This window comes from Neomonachus schauinslandi, chromosome 6 (genome assembly GCF_002201575.2).
Source record: "Neomonachus schauinslandi chromosome 6, ASM220157v2, whole genome shotgun sequence".
Lineage (NCBI taxonomy): Eukaryota > Metazoa > Chordata > Mammalia > Carnivora > Phocidae > Neomonachus > Neomonachus schauinslandi.
In genome coordinates, this window is record NC_058408.1 from 152,862,977 (window position 1) to 152,886,978 (window position 24,002).

Sequence of the window (24,002 nt, forward strand, 5' to 3'; positions counted from 1 at the left end):
CTATCTGCTCAGGCTTCTCCGAGCCATGGTTCCCAGAAAGTTTTCAAGGAAATTCTGGAAAGGGCTCATCACAGGCACGGCCAGTCTCACCCAGATGCCTTCTGCTGACATCAATGGGACACTGCCAGGGACAGACTGCTAGGTGGTTGGATCACCCAAAGGACCCACTTAGCAGGGGTGCCCTGGGTAGGACCACAGTCACTGTGGGTGCCAGAGCTGGGCACAGAGCTCAGAGGCCGCTCCCCGGGCTGGGGTTGTGCATCTGGACCAGCCCCCCCACTCTTACTCAATTCCCACCCGATCCCTCTGCTGCAGCGTTCGGTTTTTGTTTTCGGGTTTTCGGATCAATACCACAGGGGCCGTTTTAGAAGCTGCCTCTGGACGCCCCCCCCCCTTCCTGATGGCACATTTCGGTGGTTACCTACAAGACAGATCATGTTGACGCAGTCATCCTCTAACCGAATGCATATTACGGCAAATTTGATTATAGCACTTTATAAAATGCAAACACAGAAAGACACCTAATTATTATGTCACTTTATAAATCATAGGAGGCATGGGAAACAAAGCCACCCCTGGGGTACATGCGTTTGGGTTCCTTCTAAGATTAATTTTCTCAGAAAACAGTAAGTCATCCTTAATAAATGCCAATGGACTGATGGATTTTAACTGAAATCTTGACACAGCTGTAAATTATGTTCCACACAAGAGATTATTTATGTGTTTTATTTATTTCCCATCACACCCTAAATGCATGTTCACTAACAGCCTGAAATAGAAATAAGATTTTGTTCTTGAGAATACAATGTTCTACTGACCAACTAATTTATCAAGCCATAGTGAACTACAGACGCCAAAGACCACATCTGATTTTCCAGAAACAGTATCAGCAAATCAAAACAGGAGAAGAATGAAAATGGGTTGTTCCTCTTTCTCCCAAGAACCTGGATGTGTGTGTGCACGGGTCTCACAACCTAGAGACGTTTCCTGCTACTGATAACCTGGCAATCAATGATATTAATGCTAACATTAGAATTCTAGTATTGGATTAATATGAGAACCCACAGAATTTTTATTCAGGTCTTATCACATCACAAGCAAACCTAACCCTGAAGCAGTAGGACCAGCTCTCAAGATCTGAGTACTTACTAAAAGTCATTTCAAATTCATGCTTTCTTGCTACACTTAAGGGAAGGACCTAAGCTCATGTTCACTAGTGGCTTGGACACATGGCCTGCCGGTCACGATTAACAGACACACACCAACATCTGTGAATACACATGGACAATAGAGCTGGAACCAGTCCAAGACCCGCGTCTCTCCATCTCCCTGCTGAGCCCCCGAACACGCATCTCGTTTCCACTCGGGTACCAGAGTGTCTACCAACCCCACGTCTGCCCTGAAGACTTCCCAGAAGAAGCGCACACCCATGCATTAAAAGGAAGTCGAGGACCTCCATGGCCATCCATGCCCCTCACAGTCAGCCACGCGCATCAGGGACTTCCTGATACCCCTGCCCCCACGTTCACAACGAGCCAGCCGGCAAGCCCAGAGGGGGTGACTTTGTGAGTCCCAGCGTTGCACTTTTTTGTGTTTTATTAACTTAGATGCTTATCTAGTTTCTGTTGTCTTTGCTCCCTTCCGAGCTCCATGTAAGGAAACCACAAACCTCTGGGGACCTTGACACTCTCAGTGACTACATTACTCTGCCTCAACACTTAGTAAAGGGAAGTCTCACTTCTCCGAATAGAAACTTCTAACTTGACTTCATGGCAGAAAACACCCAAGTAGACTTAGCAGGACATTCTTCAATGGAGTTGAGGTCCATTTGTGTAGTGTGACGATGAGCCCCCACAGCATGTCCCTCCCTGGGTGCCCTCGGCACACGAATCCAGGGGTCCCCAAAGCCGGAGGCAGGCTGTGAGCTCCAAACCAGCTCCAGGCTTGGAGAGCCCATGCTCTGTGCTTACCGGAGAAGGGGGCGGTCCTCAGGGGTATCGTGATGGGTGCCAAAGTCAGGAAGTGGCAGGGCTGCACGCTGGAGGGGGATGGGCCCCCAAGTCCCTCGGGGTCCACAGACACCATGGCGGCCGCGGCAGTGATGGCAATCCCGGGGCTACTGCCAACAGGCTTCAGGCTGTTGTGACAACCACCTGCAGAACAGGGACAGGGAGGTCAGCACGGGGAGGCCCGGTGTCCATCAGGGGCAGCTGCCATAACATGACGCAGCGTATCATCACCCAGGAAACAAGGGCAGCACTAACCCATTTCTCGGAAACCCATGCTGGGTGCCAGTATCCCAGAAATAAATGGGATGGGTTCTCAATCTGCCCAAATGTTGACTGTGCACAGAGCACATGCACACCGCTATGTGATGTTCCGTGAGGCACAAAGCTTAGTCACCGGGGGACACGCGTGCCTTAGAGAGCAGCTCCTTGGCTGTGGTGCCCACGTGGTACATATATAACCAGGGATGGTGGTGACAAGCACACAAATCCCCGGAGCAGCGGGGGCTGCGGACCAAGACAGGAGCGCATAAAGGTCGGAGGGGGCTCAGAGGAGAAGGCAGCTGTGGGTCAGGGTGGGGAGGGTTCTCTAGAGCCCAGGAGGCTCCGCTGACCCCTGAGGATGTGGCTGCCACCTGCCCCTGCAGAGGAGGAACTTGATACCCATATCGGCTTGGGCAGCCCCTTGTGAGGAGTCAGGCTCCAAACTCGCAATTTGGCTTATCTTTCCTGGCATAATTGGAAACACTTGAAAGTTTGCTTCCGTCTCTGCCTTTTCTGTAGAGTTGTTTTTTTGGGTTTTTTTTAAGGAATCTTCAGTCCCTAAAATAAGTATGGTTTCTAAGAAATATTCTGTAGGTACCAGCTTATATTGATGGTGCAAGTTCTGGAAAGCCATTTGGAAATGTTTTAAAAATGTTCATATAGTTTACCACTTTCGATCTAATGTTTCCCTTTCTAGAATTCACCCACATGCCCAATGCCTTAAGATAAAGTTTATAGAGAGAAACTAGAAAAGCCAGCAAAGGGCAGATGCTTGTATTAACAATGGTGCGTCCACTCAACGAGACACCGAACAGTAGAATCATACAAGGGAGAACACTCGGCGCCATAGGGGATGGCTCACAATATGTTCAGTAAATAAAGCAAATTACAAAATCATTCATATTTCTACACCATATAGTCATTCAGTCAGCAGCTCCTGATTTGGTTGACTAGATGCCAACCATGTTCTAGCTCTTAGGGACAGAGCAATGAACCGAGCAGACGGAAGGCCTGCCTTCAGGGACCACACCTCCCAAGGAGGGAAGACACATGGTATATACTTCCCTTGTTTATTTGCTTTGTCTTATAGGTTGATGGGCACAATGCAGAAAAGTAAAGCAGGGAAGAAAAAGGATGGGGAATTGGTAGGTGGGTTTCATCTTCATACAGGGTTGTCAGGAAGGTCTGCCCTGAGAAGAGAATTTGTAGGTGACAGCCTGCAGGAGGTGAGAGGTAAGAACAGGCCAGGGAGAGGTGGGTAAGTGCAAAGGCCCCGAGGCAGGCGCCTACCCAGTGTGTTCCAGAAGCCTCAAGGCAAGCAGGGAGGTGGAGTGGAGGGGCAGAGATGAGGAAACGTGGGTGTGGGGTCAGGAGGAGACTGCCTTGCGGGCACACTGAGGCATGCGGCTGACAGGAGGGTGGGGTGCAGAGGAGCAGCACGCTCTAGTTTCATTTCAGTGTCTCACCGTGGCTGCCTTGTTGGCAACACACAGGAAGGGGGCCAGCTGCGTCCTGGCTACACTCTGCCAGATCCTATCTGGTCTTTGTTTTTGTCTTTCCACAGTGTTCAAATCCCCTTTGATGGGCATATACAAATTTTAAAACTATAACTTAATTTTTATGGAGTAGTTCGAAGTGTACAGGAAAAGGGGGCACAAAGTACAGAGTTCGCACAACGCCGCCACACCGAGCGCCCGGCCCCCCAGCTTCCGGTCTTGCATCACTGCGGTGCACCCATCACACTGAAGAACAGGCACCAGTACACGGTGGTTAACTGAAGCCCCCCGGACAGCAAGCTTCGTGGTTTGTGTGTGCATTCTCTGAGCTTTGCCAAAGACAGACGGTCATGCATTCCCATCGCAGAATACAGAATACAGAAGAGCTTCACTGTACTAAAATCCTGCGTCCTGCCTGTTCATCCCCGTCCCGCCCCCCCCCCCCACAACCACAGATCTTCTTACTGCCTCTACGGTTTCCCCTTTTCCAGGATGCCGTATAATTGGAACCAGATATTACGTAGCCTTTTCAGACTGGCCTCTTGCACTTAGCAATGTGTGATTGAAATCTCTCTGTCTTTTTGTGGCAAGACAGGTCCTTTCCTTTTATCACTGAATAATATTCAATCGTCTGGAGGGACCACAGCTCACTCATCCACTCAGCTACTGAAGGGCGTCTTGGCGGCTTCCAAGTTTTTGCAATTATGAATAAAACAGTTATAAACATGTGCATGCATATTTTTGTTTGGACACAAGTTCTTTATTTGAGTAAATACCAAGGAATGTGCCTGCTGGATCGTATGGGAAGACAACATTTAGCTTTGTAAGAAACCGCCAGACTGTCAAAGTGGCTGCACCATGTTGCATCCCCAGCAGCCAGGAACGAGCACTCCCGCAGCTCCTCAGGCTCGCCAGCATCTGATGTCAACATTCCGGATTCTGGCTGGTGTATGGGAGCATGTCCTTGTTGTCACACACACATTGGCAGTCAGGAAAAAAAAAAAAAAAAAACCCACTATTCTAAATATATCATCTTACTTGATAATAAAAACCCATTATAGAAAATTTATAAAACAGACTGAATAAGTATGTAAAAATGTCCCTGCAGACTCCCCAGCTGATCACAGCTGATCATTTGTCGTGCAGCAAACCCGTTTCCCGGGGGCACAGTCTGGCTGCACAGTGTCCCCCTCAGACGGCAAGAACAGCTTTTTCAGGCGGTGTTAAACAATAAACACTTCAGGGCGCCTGGGTGGCTCAGTCGTTAAGCGTCTGCCTTCAGCTCAAGTCATGATCCCAGAGTCCTGGGATCGAGCCCCGCATCGGGCTCCCTGCTCAGTGGGGAGCCTGCTTCTCCCTCTCCCACTCCCCCTGCTTGTGTTCCTTCTCTCGCTGTCTGTCAGTTAAATAAATAAAATCTTTAAAAAAAATAAAAATAAAAATAAAAAAATAAACACTTCCCTTATCATTAAATGGCTTACCTAGTCCAATTACTAATCAGAGCCTAGTATCCCAGGAAATACAGCTGTCACACAAATTTGCCATATTCACTACAATCCCCCATCATAACAGGTGTCGCCTCCTATTATAAATAAACATAATAAACAACGGTTTGCAAAAACATTCATTTCTGCATTTATTTCTCTGGGATAGATGTTCAGGGTCAAGACAGTGTGAGTATTTTTGGGTGTGCATGTGTCAGTTTAATGAGGTAATTTTGTGAAAGCCAACACACCCTAACAGCCCTCCACAAATGTCTCTTATTAAATTCGGCTTCTCTCCCTCAGGATCTACACATTTATATGATCTCGCGTGGGTGTGTTCACTGGGGTTCAGCCACCAGTCTGTGCTGTTTGGAGACAGACCCGCTGGTGAGACACACCGCCAAGTTCCATGACCTCAGTGACATGCTGCCTGTTGGATCTGTCTAATAATCCCGACCTGCTGTTCAAAATGAGGATGACCTTTTAGCAATAAATGACAAAGCAATTACTGGTGTCTTAAAAGAAGCAGATGCCAAGGCAACAGCGTTTTGTAGATGGACGTACAGGGACATGTTTATTATCATGTGATTTTGTCAAAAATAATATGTCACTTCCTGATTTCAAGTCTACCGTGAAGCTATAATCACCAAAACAGTGTGGTACTGGCATAAAAACAGACAAATCAGGCAACAGAACGGAATCAAGAGCCCAGAAATGAACGCGGTCATATATGGTCGACTAGTATCTCCACAAGGGAGCTAAGAACACTCAGTGGAGAAAAGACATCTTAAACGGCACTGGGATAACTGGAGAGATCAAAGGGGACCCTCGTCTACACCACTCACAGGAATTAACTCAGAATGGATTAAAGACTGAAACGTAAGACCCGAAACTGTGAAGCTAGAAGACAACATGGAAACAAAGCTCCCTGACGTGGGTCTTGGTAATGACTTTTTCTGAAATTACACCTAGAGCACACAAACAACGAAAACAAAACCGACAAGCAGGACATCAAACCAAATAGCTTCTGCACAGCAAAGGAAACCATCAACAAGGTGAAAAGGCAACCGGCAGAATGGGAGAAATATATATTTGCAAACCATATATCCGATAAAGGGTTAATATCCAAAATATATAAAGAACCCCTACAGCTCAATAGCAAAAAAACACAAATGATCCAATTTAAAAACAGGCAAAGGACCTCAACAGAAGTTTCTCCGCAGAAGATGCATGAAAGGCCAACAGGTAGGTGAACTGGTGCTCCGCTCCACTCCTCATCCGGGAAATGCAAATCAAAACCTCGATGAGGGATCGCCCCACACCCGTGAGAATGGCCGTCACCCCAAAGATGAGGCGACAGATGTTGGCGAGGATGTGGAGGAAACGGAGAGTGCAGACAGGGGCAGCCGCGGTGGACAGCATGGAAGATCCACCAAAACATTAAATACAGGGCAACCATGTGATCTAGCAATTCCACTCCTGTGACTATATCCACAGGTAAGGAAAACACTAACCCAAAGATCTACACTCCCAGCGCACAGCCTGATTCACAACAGCCAAGGCACGGAGACACCATGTCCATCGATGGATGAATGGATGGAGAACGTGTGTGTGAATATATGGACTGCTATTCAGTCATAAAACTCAGGAAATCTTACCGTCTGTGACAACATGGATGGACTCTGGAGGCATTATTCTAAGTGAGATAAGTCAGACAGAGAAAGATAAACACACATGATTCCACTGATATGTGGAATATTAAAAGAAAAGAAATACAATAATAAAAACAAAAACCCAAACAGAAAGAGATCAGCCCTGTGGCTCCCAGAGGCAGAGCTTGTGAGGAGGGGGAGGGGGAGCGAGGTGTCCAGGGGAAAACTTCCAGGTCTAAAGACAATGCTGAGGACGTCACCCACACCGGGACACCTGCGGTTCACATCGCCCAGGGATTCATAGGAACGTGGTTAAAAGAAATCCTGAGAGTTCTCATCACACAGAGAAAAACACTTCTCCTTCTTTCTTTTCTTTGTATCCTCTCTATACAAGCAGATGGATGTTAGCCGGACCTACTGTGGTGACCGTTTCACAAAGGACATAAATCCAGCCAACGTGCTGTACGCCTTACGCTCACACAGTGATGTATGTCAATGGCTTCTCAATAAAACCGGAAAAAAATAATGAGTCAGCTGAAAAGGAAAATAGAGAAGGATACCTTATCTACTCTTTAAAAAAAAAAAAAAAAAGCCTGGAAAGACAGTTTTTAACCTGCTTTGAATTCATTTTAACCTGCTTTGAATTCATTCGTAGCTCTGAACCTACATACAAAAAGGCAACCCTCTCCAGTTAGTTCACAAATCCACTGAACAACATCAGTGAAGTCAGGACGTTCATAACCAACAGCCACAAAGTGAGGCTCATAACTGGTGGACGAGATGGGAGGTGCCCCGGTCTTCTTGCTGTAGGTTCCGCCAGGCTCCAGGCCGCGGTGGGGTGCGCTGTGCTGACATCACACCCAGGTGCCTGGAGTGGGAGCAGAGCCTTGCACCCACACCCCTGCACGCCAAGGGCACATGTGAGCCCAGGCGCACTGAGCGTGTGTGCGACTGAGCAGAACACACTTTGGGACCTGGTGCTACAGATGAACACACAATAATAAAATTTGGGGAGCCCAGCTTGGGAAGGAAGTTGTTGGCCGCCTCGTGTTTTCCTCTTCTGTTTCCTTCCCCGCACACCTTGGGCAGGCAAACTCCAGCATCTCTACCTGGCAGACTGCGCCCAGCTTGGGACCGGGAGATGACATGAAAGGAGACACCGAGGCAAACAGAGCAGCGCCGCCCAAGGACGCCAGGGAGCAGGTGTGCAGAGCCAGTGAGAGCCCGGGCACACCAGCTGCTACCCCCAGGGGTGCCTCCAGAGCCCTGTCTTGGAAGACGAGCAGGCACTCAATAAATTGTGTCGACTGGTAAGAATTATCATAACTTGCTTTCCCCAAAGGACTGCAGAGAATCCCTCAGTGGAGTAAATAAACAGTGCGATAAGAGGTCCAGCCAAAAAAAACTGCTAAGCCAGCTAAGAGATAAGCCAGAAATGCTATCCCATAAGGATTACTTATAAAAAAATCAATGTTTTAAGCAAAACTGTAATTAGCCGTGAGCTTCCCTTGAAGATGGGAGGAGGAGAGAGTGCAGGCCAGCAGCTGGAGGGGCGCCCTGCGCGCCAGAGCCTCGCCCCGGAGCCCTGGGGCTGCAGTTTGATCACCTTTCCCGTCCTCTCCCTCCTCCTCTGATTCCCAACTTGCAAAAGAGCTCTGCTTCCCAACTTGCAAAAGAGCTCTGCTTGCAGGTTTTATTCTGAGTAATCCGTCTAGCAGCCCTTTGGAGGAGAACTCCTGTTGTCTTCCGTAGCAGGAGAGTGGGGCTCAGGGAGCATGACAGCCCCGAACTCGAGTCAGGTGCGAACCCCCCACAGGGCAGGCGCCCCACTGGCCGGACATGCGCCGCCTCCAGTCTGAGACACCCGGTGGACCGCGGCAGGAGGCCTTCCTCCTTTGCTCACCAAGCCCACGGGGGGCCTGTGGTCCTGGCCCCCACGCTGGCCCGTCTCACCTCCATCGGCCTCGGCGACCCCGGAGGGCAGGCAGGCTCAGGTGGGGGGCTGTGCTCACAGGCACACTGCAATCATATCCTCCCAGAGCCTGCCTGCCCAAACGGGAACCCAGCCAGCAGCTGGATTTTGCTTTTCTCAGGATTCAGCGAGAAAACAAGAGAAAGGCTGGTGGCCATGGGAACGGGGATGGTGGGACAGTCGGGGACTCTAGAACCGCCCAGCATCAGCGCAGGCTCCAGGTTTGGACAGTGCTGTCTGTCCTGGCTCCCCTGGGTCTCCTGCCCCTGTCCAGGCGTGCTCTCCGCCTGGAGGAGGCCCTCAGCCACTGTGGGGGACAGGAGGTGCCAGAAAGGACGCAGCCCTGGTCCAGGCCTCTGCGCCCCCGCCCCCCACTCATGCAGGGATGCTCAGCCTCCCAGGGCTGCTCTGGCCTCAGAGCATCACCAAACACTAAGCTGGGGATTCGAACCAGCAGTGGGGTGCAGAACAGACACATGCTAGCGGTTTGGCTTCTGCGTCTTCTGAGAAGAGCAGGAGGAAGGCCGCGCACACCCTGTCTGTCTGGGAGAACGCCCCCGCGGAGGCAAAGACCTGCAGGCGTCCAGGATGGCAGAGGGGGACGCGTGAACGACGGGACGGCTGGCGGGTCCTCTGCTGGGAAGGAAACGTCCGCTGACAAACACGAGCCACTCCCTTCTCTGTGCTGAAGCACATATTCAAAAAATAAACAATCATTAGTTTATTATGTCTATTTAGCAAATGATTTCAGCTCTGGTGGAAATCCTTCAGGCAATGTATCTACCCAATGGTAATTATTTCTGCAAAAACAACTGTTTGATCAGAGCAGTGACTTCAGGCACACGGTGCACGTGGGTGACGTTCTTGGAGGTGAGTCTGGGGTCTGCGGTGGGCAGACGGGAGGCCTGCCGGGCTCGGCGTCAAGAGTCCAGATGCTGTCTCCCTTCCTGGCCCCTGAGAGCCCGGACACCCCACTCCCAGGAGTGAGGACATCCTTTCAGCAAGATGGTGATGGGCTGTGTCTTCATGTGATGAGCTTTTCCCAAGGAGCTACGTCAGAGCTGGTGGCATTTTGTCTCTTCGTATGGACACTTACCAGCTGTGGTGAATGTGGAAATGACAGAGCGTCCATCCACATTCCCCAGTCCGCCCCCTTCTGAATTGTTATCTTGGGTGAAGTTGGGTAGACTCAGGGTCTCAGAGTTGAGCCCACAGCTGTGGGTGCAGACCTTGAAGATCCCACGGTGCTGCTCTGAGCCCCGCACCCCATGACTGACGATCCCTCCAGGTCACTGTCCCCTGACCATATGATGAAAGGTGTCCACGCTTCCTGGCTCTTGGCACTGAAGGGGCCTCCAGCCAGGATTAATTCAGCTCCTTCTCCTCACAGCCATGGGGACCCTCTGGGGCTCCTCCCAAGGAGCTGAAGAGCAAAAGGTATAGCTTTGACGTGTGTTTCTAGCAGGGACACGGGATGATGGGAGCTCAGAATGTTCACTGGATCCCACCAGGGCAATATGAATGAGAACCCCATCCCCCAACTGGACAGAAGAAGCCCAAATACCTAATCACGGAGTCACCTTCTGGGGGAAGCATGCACAGAACAGGAGCATGGAGTTGGCTCTCCCTGCCTCAGCCTTGTAGACCATACAAGACAAGGACGCATGACTTATTCAATGCTGAGACGGTGGCAAATTCACTTAGCTCTGTGCATCAGTTTAGAAATACTAATTTGTTTTATTTTTATGATTTCATGTAACTTGGTACACAATCATTAAAATATTCATTTTATTAAAACTAGAGATTAATTATACTACCCCAAAGAACAAATTGCTGCTAATACTGGGTAATCTAAATGTCCTGATTGCGGTAATAAACTGAGTCAGGGAAGGAAAGGAAGAGAGAGCAGGGTAGCAATTTTCTTCATTAAGAAACAATGGACTGTTTGACAGTAGCTTCCACTGAGCACCGTGAGCCCAGCCTTCCGCTCTGGGCCAGCACCTCCCATGGCAGTCGGCTCTCTGGAATCCCAGCACCACCACGGGAAGGAGCAGGATGTGCGGCAGACGAGGTGGGGGTGCCCGAGGTGGGAAGTAGATGGTGACAGCTAGCTAAGCTGAGCCCAAGGGCTGGCTCGGCTGAGTCCATCAGAACATCCAAGACTACATGGCCATCTCCACCATGCACACTTCTAAAGTCCTTGGGGCCAGGACTGTGCCCATAGGGCATGTCCAGATATTGCGTATGCAGTCGGTGCTTGACAGATGCATGCCAATCGAGTGGCTCCTAGACAACACTGGTCTTCTGAAGGACTCAGTCCATAAGTGGCTTAGTGGGTTCCATGGGTCCATACAGACTTCTGAGTTCACTCCTGAGTGGGCCTCGCTCCTGGGGGGTCTAGCGATGCCTGTCCTACAGCCTCGCCCCCACCCCGACCTGAATGTGCGTGGCTATCCCTAAAGGGAGGGCCTTCTTCTATGGAATGCAGTGGCACCGGTGAAAGATTAACCTTTTGCCTTAAAATAAATGTATTTACACTCCGACAGGAAGCCTGAGGTTTTGCCGACCTTGAAGCAGGACAAAAGCTTATTTGTTTGCATGATGACAAAGTTGTGCGGAGGGTTCTTTAATGTGTTCAGCAAAACTATGCTGTTTATCATCATGCAGCTGTTTTCAAGCCCCTTCATTATGCTCTGCGCACACATGACTTACACTCGCCTCTTACCTGGCTCATAACGTCCCCTGGCAGTAATGAAGCACAGGAAATTATTCTCAGCCCCTGTCTTTCTCTTCAGAGACACATTTAGACAGCGATGCCATCAACCAGCTGACGATTTTTAGGAATTTTCCTGCTTTGCCGTGCCTATCTTCATTATGAAATTAAGATGATTGAATGCCTCATAATGGAGACAGCAGCTACGCCTTTCCCTTCACCACCTGCCAGAGTGGTTCTGTCCCCTGAACCTCCCCAGGTAAACGCATGTGGCTGTTCCCTTGCAGGAAGGTTCAGGGCAGTGGGCGGGGCTTCCGCAGATGACCTCACGGTAACCATGTCTGCACTGAGGACCTTCTTCCTCAGAGCCCAAGTGCTGCCCCCCAAAACAGCCTCTGGACCGGGGTTCCATGCGTATCCCTGATGACAATGCATAGGACTTGAGAGCGAACGTGTTAAGACAGAAATTTTCAGAAAAACGTTCTCATCACAGGTAGCTGCTGCTCAAAGATACTGTACCGAATTCACGTCTGGGTTACGGCAAAACATGGTGCCATTGGTCTGTCTTCGTGGAGCCGATGCCCTATATGAGACCAGAGTCTGAGTGTTCAGAATGCAGGCATCGGTAGAAACAAGGATAATGCCACCCCGGCTCAAGCAGGAGAATTCTCTCGCAGACAGACCCGGCCCAGCAGGCTTCCGCCAGGCTCAGACCCTCAGCTCCTGCTCCCACAGACTGATCGCCAAGGACAAAGGGGACATAAAATCAGCAGGCCCATTACAGAGATTATGAAAGATACAAAGGAGGTCTGGGACCACTTTGAGCCCCCGCCCCTGAATCGTGAGGATTCTCTGGGGCAAAGCGAGCCTGCCCCAGAGCCTCACAAGAGGCCTGCCGTGGAGCGGGGGCAGCTACGCGGACCCGTGGCCGAGGGTCTCCTGCGGGCTGTGAGCGGTGGCCTGGGCCAGGCGCTCGCCACACAAGGGGGCGGCCCTCTGCCTCCCGCCTTGCCGGCGGGTGTCCCCCGCGGCCGAGTGCATGCACTCACTCAGTGCACACTTACCGAGCACCTCCCACACGCAGGCACGCTCAGAACCCACAGCCCGGCCCTCCGGAGGCTCAAGCCCAGTGTGGGGGGCCGGCCGCCAGCAGGTAAGGGAGTGGATCATGGCCACGTCAGGTGTTGGGTGGCCAAGGACGTTCAGAGAAGGACACAGAAGCAGGGGTGCTCGCATGAAGGGGACGGGGAGGCTAGCCCCTGAGGTCACGTCTCAGCAGCGATCTTAAGGGAGCAGGGGGTGAGCCGCGAGAATTTCTGAAGGAACGGTGATCCAGGAGGAGGGGACAGCAAGTGCAAAGGCCACACGCAGGTGCTTGGGAAGCGGAAGGAGCCAGAGGGGCAGGAGCTCCCCAGGTGGGGGGAGTGACGGGGGTGGGGGCCACCCTGGGCTTTGGGTTTCCTTCCTCCTGCAGGGGCTTTGGTCACTCACCAAGGCTCCGGCTGCAGGAAAGGCCACGAAGCTTTGCAGGCGCTCCCGGGGAGGGGCCGAGAGAACCAGGCTGCGGGGCAGGAAGCTGCAGCGGCTGCCCGCCCCACCCCGCCGCACAGGGCCCCCACGGCCTCCATCCGGGACTCAGACCCCACAGCTTGGAGCCTGGGGCGGTGGGAAGGACCTGAACTCCCAGCGCCTGCACCTGCGCGGTCGGTGGGCTGACTGCGGGGCGGCCCGCCTAGTGGGGCAGCGTCCGCGCAGCGTCCGTGCGGCGCAGGCGCGCCCCCCCCCCCAATTCCTGTCCGCACCTGAGCCACGGAGGACTTCTCAACACTCAAAACCGACCACGGGAGTTCCGTGGGCATCATTTCCCCACCGCCCTCCTGCCTCCGGGCTGCCGGCCCCGAGAGCAGCTCTCCGAAGGACGGCAGGGCAAGCACGGCGGCCCCAGTCACCCCAACGCTTTCCCGTCTCCCCCTCCGCGACCACCCCCCTGCCTGCCCCGCCAGGGGCAGCAAGCAGGCACTTGCTGTCCCCTCCTCCTGGATCACCTCCTGGATCACCAGGGGAAAGCCTGGCTCCCTCGCGGCCTCAGAGCCACGACAGCCCGGAGACCTTGCCCGGCTGCTGCAACAACCGCCTTCTGGAGCCCTGTCCGGCCTCACCGCAGGACCAGGTGCCCCTGGGATGGAGACACTGTTACGCCTCCACCGAGCCTGTGTGAGGACTCGGTGAGTAGTCCCCCTGCACAGGCAAGGCCCTCATAAAGTGCCTGCACACTGCGCGTGCTCAAGTAAAAACGTGTCATTATCCTTGCAGTTTTAAGGCAGGGTAAACAGGTGCTGACTTCACAAAGGGACAGAAGGAGGGAGGGAGGGAGGGAGGGAGGGGGAAGGCAGCGGCAGGCAGGTAAGCAGGAGCCTAAGATGCTTGGTGCAGCATATTAACCATAATCGCCATTCCTGCCTGTAAATCCCAGGCCTCACCACGTGCCCCGACTTGCTACCACTGAAAGCATTCCCAGGAGGGGCCAAAGAAACTCAGGCCCATCAGCATCAAAAGCAGAGTGCAGAAGCCCTGGAGGAAGTGACATATGGCGAGACAGATGCAAGTCACACTTTTAATGGTGCCCAGAGCAGAGAAGACCATGGTCACATTAGCCTGGCATCCATGAAAATGCCCAACAAAGGAGATGGAAAATCAAGATGGACCCAGGAGGAACACAGGCCACCCAGTGTCCCTGGGAGGACAGTCACCCTTCAACAGACCCACCTCAATTTATGGAGTCCCAAAATCCTCTGAAAGACTGGAAAATGGATGAGTTCAGAGCTTAGTGGGTCTCAGATGGCCCTAGCCCACGGCAACCTGTCCAAACCCACTTCCAGCCGCTCCTTTGCCTTTCACTGCACTGATTAAGCCACACTCTCAAGCAGTGCATCCTATTCCTGTGGGAATCCCCCCCGGAACCTCTTGCTGGGAGTTTCTCCTGTGCAGGAGCTGGCCTGCATCCTTAAATAGTAAGCCACACGTGGTGTCTGTGCCCGCACAGGAACACACACCTGCTCTCTCTACGGCTGCAAGGTGTGGATCGGCCACCCATTTACCTGGGTGTCCTCTGAGACAGGGTGAGGGCAGGCAGTAGGCGAGCCGGCCACCAGAGGCTCGGCGGCTGGAGGCACACTGAGGCAGGCTATCCTGGGCCTTATCTTTTCCTTTCCCCAACATAAAGGGAAGAAGTTCTATCATCCATGGAATCCAAGCAAACCCTGGGGTCCTGCCCTTCCTCTTCCATCTCAATACTCCTATCTTGACCTTTAGAGTCAATCACAACAGTTCATTTATAAAACTTGTTGTGTGCTCAGTGAGAACTGCTTAACTCTTATCCAAGTATACATCAATGTCTCTCTACACCTCTTTCTCATGATCAAAGGCAAGAATCTACAGCCAACAGTCACTAACCTTCTTCCTTCTCTTGCAAATCATAAAACTCCATTCTCTGCATTCCAAATTGCATCCAGTCTTCCTTTTACTGAATCAGCAGACATTTTTTGGGTGTCCATTATGTTCAAGGTCTTACAAAAATGCATCTGAAGGATACCCTGCATTCCTCACACTGCATAAGTAAATCTGCTATGCAGGCTTGTCTCTCTTATCATGAAGAATGGATGCAAATAGGCTAATTAGATCAGAAGAGATTCAAGGTTCATTTCCAATTAAAAAAAAATCCACTGTACTGAAGATAATGTTACCTGAAATGAATACTTATTTTCCTTAAATGAGTGAATAATGTATTTATATAAAAGGCACTTATATTGATGTAAGGAGGTACCAGGAAGTTGCAGGTAAAACTCAGGACCACCAGGTCATTATCACAAGAAGAAATACAAGGACTGGTCACTGGAAAACACTCATATATTTATTCTTTCCAAAGGCAGATCTGATTGGAAGCTCCTGAGGCTTAACCTCCAGGGAGCTCATTCACACAAACTCTCCCAAGCCTCCATCCTTAATTTCTATTAGTGACTTTGTCTTCTTTTCCTTAAGAAGAAAACCAAATTTGCATAAATGTCATGGTCTGAAACACCTGGCCTGCCCCTTCTTACCACCTTTAGTATCTAAAAGTAGATACTGTCCAAGACAAATGAAAACCCATGCTTCTGCAAAGCTACTTGGAAAGAACTGTCCCATCCCCATCTCCTGGAGTACACACAAGAGCTAGACATTCAGGTCTTAAGCTTGCACGTTTCTCAGAATTCTAACTGAAATCACATTTACATGAATTCAACAACTTTAACAATGATTGCAGGAAATTTTAGAAACAAGCATCATTTTTAGGATTCCTAGTGCAGTTTTTCTGTTGTTTGTTTTAATTTGCAGTGTTGGTAATACCTCGCAAGCAGAAGGGAACTGATTCTTCATTATAGAAACCAGTGAAAGTAGCCTTGGGTGTCGTATCAGAAAGACTGGGTCTCCCTATCTGAAAACTTTCCACCAAGGGTTTTTTAATCTATTCAGACAAGTGATATACTAAAATGTTAACAAAATCAGCTAGAATATAAGACCTACAGAAGCCAACATTTTAATCTGTTTGGTTTATCATCTATACCCCAGAGCATGGTATGTGGTAGGTGCTCAATCCATACTTGTGTTATTGATCATTGTTTAATATTTCCAAGCACTTGTTAGAGGCAAGACACGTTGCCAGGCCCTAGAAACCCAGCAGTAAACAAAACAGGGTTTTTGCTCTTGAAGAACTCACTTCTCACCTGCATGATGCTGATACTGAATGTTTAAAGGAAGAAAATTATGGTTGGGCAAGCTGAATATTTAACGTTTATCAAAAACATTGTTTCTCATAAGTTAATTCCTTATAAGTCTTGAACCTAACTTTTGATTGAAATACAGTGCTGGTGATATTCATATTTCAAGAGAAATCTATGACTCTCTGCCTGGCTGTCCAACCACAAGGGTATCTAATGTGAGAGAAAAAAAGAATGTATACTCTATTGGAGGAATACTTATTACACAATTATAGAATTAAGTGGATATGGGCCACTAAGTTGGCTGGTCTTCTCAGTCAAAAGAGTTGAGCTGACTTATGTTTCCAACAGTGTGATGAGTTAAGTATTCTAACTAACAGACTCTCCAGTCACTGAAAAGAACAGCCCTGGAAAGACTCCACTTTGGGATGCTTTGCTAAGCTTGCCAATAGTAGAAGTGGTCTCCAAAGATAGCATCTCTTCTCACTTACCAGGAAGAATTTCATCTCAGGTCTACAGGTGGCAGACAGGAGGGGCAGGATACAGCAAGGGCACTCTTGGAGGCTGGCCTGCAGTGAGATGGGGAAGCTGAGTCTAGGATTTTATAATTGGGCAGGAGTTGTATATTCATGGGGGACTCGTCTCATCCTGGGTGCCCCTTATTTCTGCAGAAGTAAGTATAAAACCTCTTTAGAGGAAAGCACAACCAACTCAAGGACCCCTGACATTCCACATATTATGATAAAGTGATAACCTCATCACTAAAGTACTCCAGGTAAAAGGAGAAGCAAGCCACTGTGGGTGAGGCTCATCAAAATAACAAGCAATAAATCTGGATCCTCAAAGAGCAGCAATACTGAAATTTCATACACAGAATATAAAATAATTGTGTGTGGCATGCTCTCGAGGGGAGCAAGGGTAAAGACACTGTATGCAATGAAGAAGCAGATTTGAAAAAAGAAGCCAATGGGATTTCCAGAGATTAAAATTTTGGTTGTTTAAATAAAACATTTCGTGGAAAGCTGAAACAGAATATTAGAGACAGATGAAGAGAGACTTAGCAACTGGAAAGTACACTTGAAGAAATTGCCCAGAGCACAGCATGGAGAACAAAGATAAATAGCATGAAAGGAAAGATGAGAAATTTAAAATAATAAAGCTGAAAATATTCCTTATCAACATTTAAGCAGCAGAGGAAGGGCAGCATTTGAAGCATGTCCCAGCAATGATGAAAGACGCAAAGCCTCATAAGCATAACATTCAATGAGTTATGAATTTTTAAAAGAACCACAACTAGACACGTTGTGATGAAACTGTACATCCTAAAGTCAGAGAAAAATCTTAAAGACCTCCAGAGACAAAAAAACAGATCACCTACATGGGAACATCATCAAGAATAATGGAAAACTTGGCAGAAATAAATAGATCCCATAAATCCCTGGAACAATATTTTTAAAGATTTGAGGAAAAATTACCATCAACCAGTAAACCCATCCTTCAAAAATGAAGGAAAATAAGTAATTTTTGCAGATGAGCAAAAACTGGGAGATTTTACTACTTGCTGACCTTCACTTTAAAAAGATTCTTAGGATTTAACAAAAAAGAAAAATGATCCTGGACAGATTGTCTTAGGAAAATCAAGAATTAATGAGTATAAAGAGCAATAATAGCGATAAATGTACTTTAAAAAAACTGAGTAATGAACAAAATAAGCACCTAACTTAGAAAAAGTAGGTAAAAAAGGATGTCAGTATTAAATTATACAATGCCTTTATGTTGCTTAGGAGAGTAGTGGCAAGATAATATTTAACTTTAGACTTTTTAAGTTAACTATTTATGGCATAAATTTAAGAGAATTTTTAAAGAATAAAGGGGCACCTGGGTGGCTCAGTTGGTTGAGTGTACGATTCTTGATTTCAGCTCCGGTCGTGATCTCAGAGTCATGAGATTGAGCATCGGGCTCTGTGCTCAGTGGGGAGTCTGCTGAAGATTCTCTCTCTCCCCCTCTCCCTCTGCTCCTCCTCCCACTCTCTCTCTCTCTACCCCTAAATAAATAAATAAATAAAATCTTTTTTTAAAAAAAGAGTATTTTTAAATGATAGAAATAGAGTGTATAAATTCCAAACAATAGCAGAAAATATAATTTTTAAATAAAAATTAAATTAATAGCAAATAAAGGTAAGCTATGAGAACAGAAGAATTAGGAAAATAGGAATGCAAACCTAAGAGGGTGGAGCAAAGTCCAGAGAGACAAATACTTATAACAAAGGTAAACTGACCAACTGAGCAGTTAAAAATGGATTGCTAATTGGAAAAGAGTCCACCTATTTAATATTTAAAAAAGGTATACCTAAATTGAAAGGATGCACAGACGAGTTGACAGCAAAGATATGGAAAAAGACATAGGCAAGCAGAAGAAAAGAGTGCATGTGTATTACACTACTATGAAATGGGTAACGAGCAAAAGTGCTATAAGAACAAAGCACTGAGTGTGGAAGAAGTGACCACATATCAGTAACAAAGGTAAAATTCACCATAAAAATAGAATAACTCAAAATATGAATGAACTTAATGAAATAGTGTCAAAATTTATAAGAGTAGTAGAGTTGGAGAAATCCACCACCACAGTACAAGATTTAACCATATCTTTCTCAAATATTTTCAAAAGGAAAAATTAAAAACAATGTAATTGTCAAGCCTATTCAAATGCACATGCATTGAACCTTGCATCCACCATTAACCGATGCACATTCTGATCAATCATGACAAGTGTATCAGGCCATAAAGTAAATCTCAACAAGTTTCAAAAGAATTGTGGTTATATAGGCCACATATCCGACCACAAGTTATTTAAATTATAAATGAATAACAAAAAGAAAATTACAAAACTTATGAATGATAAAATTAAACTATATAGATATAGCTTAAAAATCCATGAGACATAAAATTACAATAAAAATGTAAAATCTATAGGACTGAGTGATAAAAATGCATTTACAAATTTATGGAAAGCGCTGAAAATGATATGTAGAGAGAAAGGTATAGCTTTAAATCTTTTATTAGAAAAGAAGACAAAAAATTAATGTGCAAACATATAACTTAAGGATTTAAGAAAATATAACTTAAGGATTTAAGAAAAATCTGAATGAATTGAAAGAAAATGGAAGAAACTAGAGGTAAAATCAGAAATAAATAAGGGTGAAAATACCTATAGAAAATACTTTTAAAGGGCAAAATTGTTTCTTTGAAGCTCTAATAAAATGGACAAATTTCTAGTGAAGTTGAACAAGTAAACTGTTTTTTAAATAAAGAGGTGTAAATAGCAATATTATATGTTTACAAAGACAAAACTATTAGTATAGTATATTAAAACAATAGGTAAATATCATAAGAAATTGTATACCAAAAACAATTTGAAAATGTAAATGCAAGTATGAATTCTAGGAAGGACATCTGTAACGTGTTGATCCTTGCAGGAATAAGAAGCAGAAAACATGAACAGTCGTATGGCAAATGAATATATTAAATCAGGTACTTAAAATCTTTCCACAAGTGAAAAAACAGGATCTTATATTTTAACAGCAAAGTCCTAAAAATTGTTTTTTTAAGGAGTATCCCATTCTAATATAAAACCCTTCCAAAGAATCAAAAAAGAGGATCCACTTCTCAATTTATTCTATGGACCCAATATAACTTCCACACTAAAACCAGGTGAGCAGAGTGGAAGAAAAGAAAGAGCAGAGCAGAAGCACAGATCAACCACCCTAAGCAAGGGAATAACTATAATCCAGCACTCTATACAGAAATGGCAATTTGCAATGAAGAACTAGGGTTTATCCATGGAATGCAAGTGATTTAACATTATTAATCTTTTTAATAGCATACACTACAATAACAAATTAAAAGGAGAAAAATGTGATTATCTTAACAGAAAAAGAAAAAAAAACATTTGAAAAATTTTATCTCTAAACTATGATAACAAGCAATAACCACTAGCAAACTAGGAGCAGCAGGAACTTTCCTAAGCTCCATAATGGGTAATTAATAAAAACTGCACCACACATCAGTGTTAATGGAAAGGTTTAAAAGACTCCCTTCAAAACCGGGACGGCCCAGAGTGCCTACCATCATTACTACATTAGTTATTGCACTAAAGCAAGGGAAAGACTGTGACAACCTGGCTTGAGAGGTCTTTAGGAAGTCTGGGGACTTATGAAGAAGCAATGCTAAATGCCTAAAAAATACATACCCACGGCGAAAATGTGGAAATAGTGTCCTCTGCTGCATTTATGTTAAGTAAACTCTGATTCGTCAGCTGGATTTTGAAAAAATTATCAAAGGTAACGTTTACTAATGTATCCAATCATGGAGAAATACATATTAAAAGATTAAGTCAGAGTAGAAAGCAAGACAGTGGCTACAATATTGTAACAACATAGCACTGCTTGGAAACCCATCCTGGAGCCTCTGGTGACTTTTTTTTCCTTCCTTCCACATTTTGGTAGTTTCCAAATTTTGTATACCTAACAGATATGGATAATTCTTCAATTGGGAAAAGTGAAATGTGTTAAAATGAAAGGCAAACCATTTGTGCATATAAATCATACATGCTTATTCCCTTTTAAGTATTCTAGATGTAGGATAAAATGGGTGCTTTATATTTATAAGATCATAGACATAGAAAGGTCACATTTGAATTCAAGTTGTTTGCAAAATGGGCATTGGGTAAATTTCTTTGAAATGCTATCTTCACAGCTTATTGACTAGCTATTCTATAAAATATCCTGACAAAGAGATCTTTAAGGTCTCCGCTGATACACTTTGTTCTTATCTTCCTGCACTGCCCTGTCCCGCCCGGGGACGTTAGCCACACGAGCACATAAGCGCTGGCTGGTCTGCACTGAGGTGTGCTGTGCGTGTAAAATACAATACAAAAAATACCAAGACAATACAAAAAAAAAAAAAAAAACACACAAGAAGATAAATATCTCATTAATATTTTAGACTGATTACATGTTGAAATGACAATGTTCTGCATAGGTTAGACTAAATAAAATTAATTATTAAAATTAATTTCACCTGTTTCATTATACTTTTTTAAAAGTATATATGAGTACTAGAACATTTAAAATTCTATAAGTGGTTCACAGTACATTTCCAAAGGAGGATAGTGCTTTAGAATAGGTACCAGCATCTGGAAAGTTCTCCTGAGAAGAAAGTAGGGAATAATCATGTCTAATGTAGATTTTGAAGTCCACACTTATCATGGAATTCTGACATTTCCCTCGTTATTTTCTGAATAGGCTCAGCACTACTACAATGATTCAGGATCAAATCTGTGACCTACAACTCTCATCTTTCAACAAAGTGTTTCATTATTTTGTGGAATGTCCCCATACATTCTACAACAAAAAGATCACAGGATGCAAACCCCCAGTTCTGTAAAAAGATATGAGTTATGTCGGTTAGTTTGTTCATTATCTAGGCAACCTGTCGATTGTTGTTAATATCTGAATAATATCCCAGTGGTTCTGGGGGCACAACCAGTTCTCCTGGAAATGGAGCCTTAAAGTACAGTCTAGACACAGAGAAAATATAAAGTGATCAAAAGGGCTAGCTGGTTCGCTGGATGATCTCCAAGAAGACACTCCTCCACTGTGTCTGGAGAAGCACTGGGTGCGAGCATCTCTACAAAGCAGCTGGGATAGCACGGGCATCCAAGATGCGATGGGGATGTTAGCATTTATACTGATTACTGATGTTGTCATAATAATGTATGGAATTATGGAAAGAGCCCCACTTTACATATGAGAAACACTGTCCCCAAGGTCACACCGCTAATAAGAGGCAGGGTCATTTTGAACTCAGGCCGCCTGTCTTCTGTGATGCCACTTCTCCAAAACAAACTTTTAAGCCATTCATTAGAAGATGACTTGGATGCTGGTCTTTCCCATGCCAGCGAGTTTCCGACTTCCTGCAGAGGGCACAGCTCACAGCGCATCTTGGACTCCCCCCCCCCCCACACACACACACAGAGTTTTCTCTGGGACTGGAGGGAAGCGTGAACATACTCGCGGGACGCACAGCAGACCCTAAACTGGTCACCGCAAGCCAGAAATCCCTTGAGGGCTTCCCGTTTTCTGAAACAGTCAAACACACTCACATCTTCCACTAAAACACCTGGCTTCCCGTCATATGAAAGCAGCGTGTTTCCCCCAACCCTCTCAGTAAAGGTGGGGGTCCTGGAGATCTACCTGCTTATGCTCTCACTGCAGAAATCACTGGGCCCTAGGTGGTCAGTCGGAGAGCTGAGACCCAAGCCCAGACGGCTGGGATGACATGGTTTTGTTTCCTAGGAAGCGGGCTGAGTCCTGGCGAGCGGTTACGCACTCTGCACACACCCTCCTCCCCCACCCTCACCCGTCCCCAGCACCTGGACGTCCAGGCCTGGAGGGGGGCACGTCAAACCACTCAGGGGGGTGCTCCGCAGGGACACCACTGTCGGGAAGGGTGCTGCCACCTGTGTTGGCCCCCGAGGATCCACAGGGCTCTGTTTCCAAGGAGGAAATGAAAGAGACGCCTGTCTAAGGCTGTGGCCTCAAAATGGGGCGCAGCTCCTTCCCCAGGCAGGACGAGGGCTAGAAAACATGGAGCACCGCTTAGCACGGCCATTTCCTTGCGGCACAGACACACACAGCTGCATTCTCTTGTTCTGCCAGAGGTACGCGGCTGATGAGAAGCCCAGCGGCAGGTAATATTCTCCTCTCCAATGGCACGAGGAGAAAGCAGCATTTTCATTATTTTATGACCCTTTTCTGATTATAGAAGTAATACCTGCTCATTAAACATGGAAAATAAAAGATACTCTATAGTTGGACGTAAAAGTGCCTCCTCATTGCCCCCTCATGGTCTTTTACCAGTGTGCGTGACAGTGAGTGTGTGTGTGTGTGTGTGTGTGTGTGAACAGTGCTCTGAAATTTGGATCACCCTGCCCATACACTTTGCAAGCTGCTTTTCAAACTTACCAAAACAAAACAAGAGCACTTCCTTTTGTCTAAATAACCTTCCAAATATGATTTTATTGATGGTTGAAGACTATTTATTTTTTAATACTGACACATCCTAACTCATTTAACCAACTACCTAGTCATATATATTTGAGATTTTATTTTTTCTTTTTGGTATTCTAAATAATGATGCACTGAATCACTGTACATACATATTTGTCCTTTCTCCAAGAAGTAGCATCACTGAGTGAAATTATATTAACTTTTTTAAAAGATCTGAAAGTCAAACTGCATGACCCATTACATACTACATTTAATAGCGTTAAGAATGAGTGCACATCCCACTGCATTATTGCAAACACGGAGCAGCGCCAAGGTTTTCGAAAGTGTGTGCCAATTTAATAGGAATGTTATATTTGGTGGTTTAAATTTGCATTCCTTGAATTACTTATGAGTAAACCACGTACTGCATAACGATCACTGATGATTGTTCTGTAAGTCATCTGTTTATGTCTATTTTTTATGATGGTATTAGAATATTGTCCTATATAACAATTCTTTTAACACTCATTGCACTAATCTTTATGTAGATTATGTATATCAGCACCCCATTTTTAAAAACCGATGCAACTTTAGAATAAGAAGTTAAGTCCA

General features: G+C 46.5%; 1 protein-coding gene across 1 annotated transcript in view; it reads right to left on the reverse strand.

Moving 5' to 3' along the window:
• TCERG1L (transcription elongation regulator 1 like) overlaps positions 1-24,002 on the reverse strand; it is a 184,780-nt gene that overhangs the window by 139,745 nt on the left and 21,033 nt on the right. Inside the window, exon 4 of the mRNA XM_021703857.1 lies at positions 1,971-2,153. Within this exon, the coding sequence (XP_021559532.1) occupies positions 1,971-2,153 (183 nt within the window). The remainder of the gene's footprint in view (positions 1-1,970; positions 2,154-24,002) is intronic.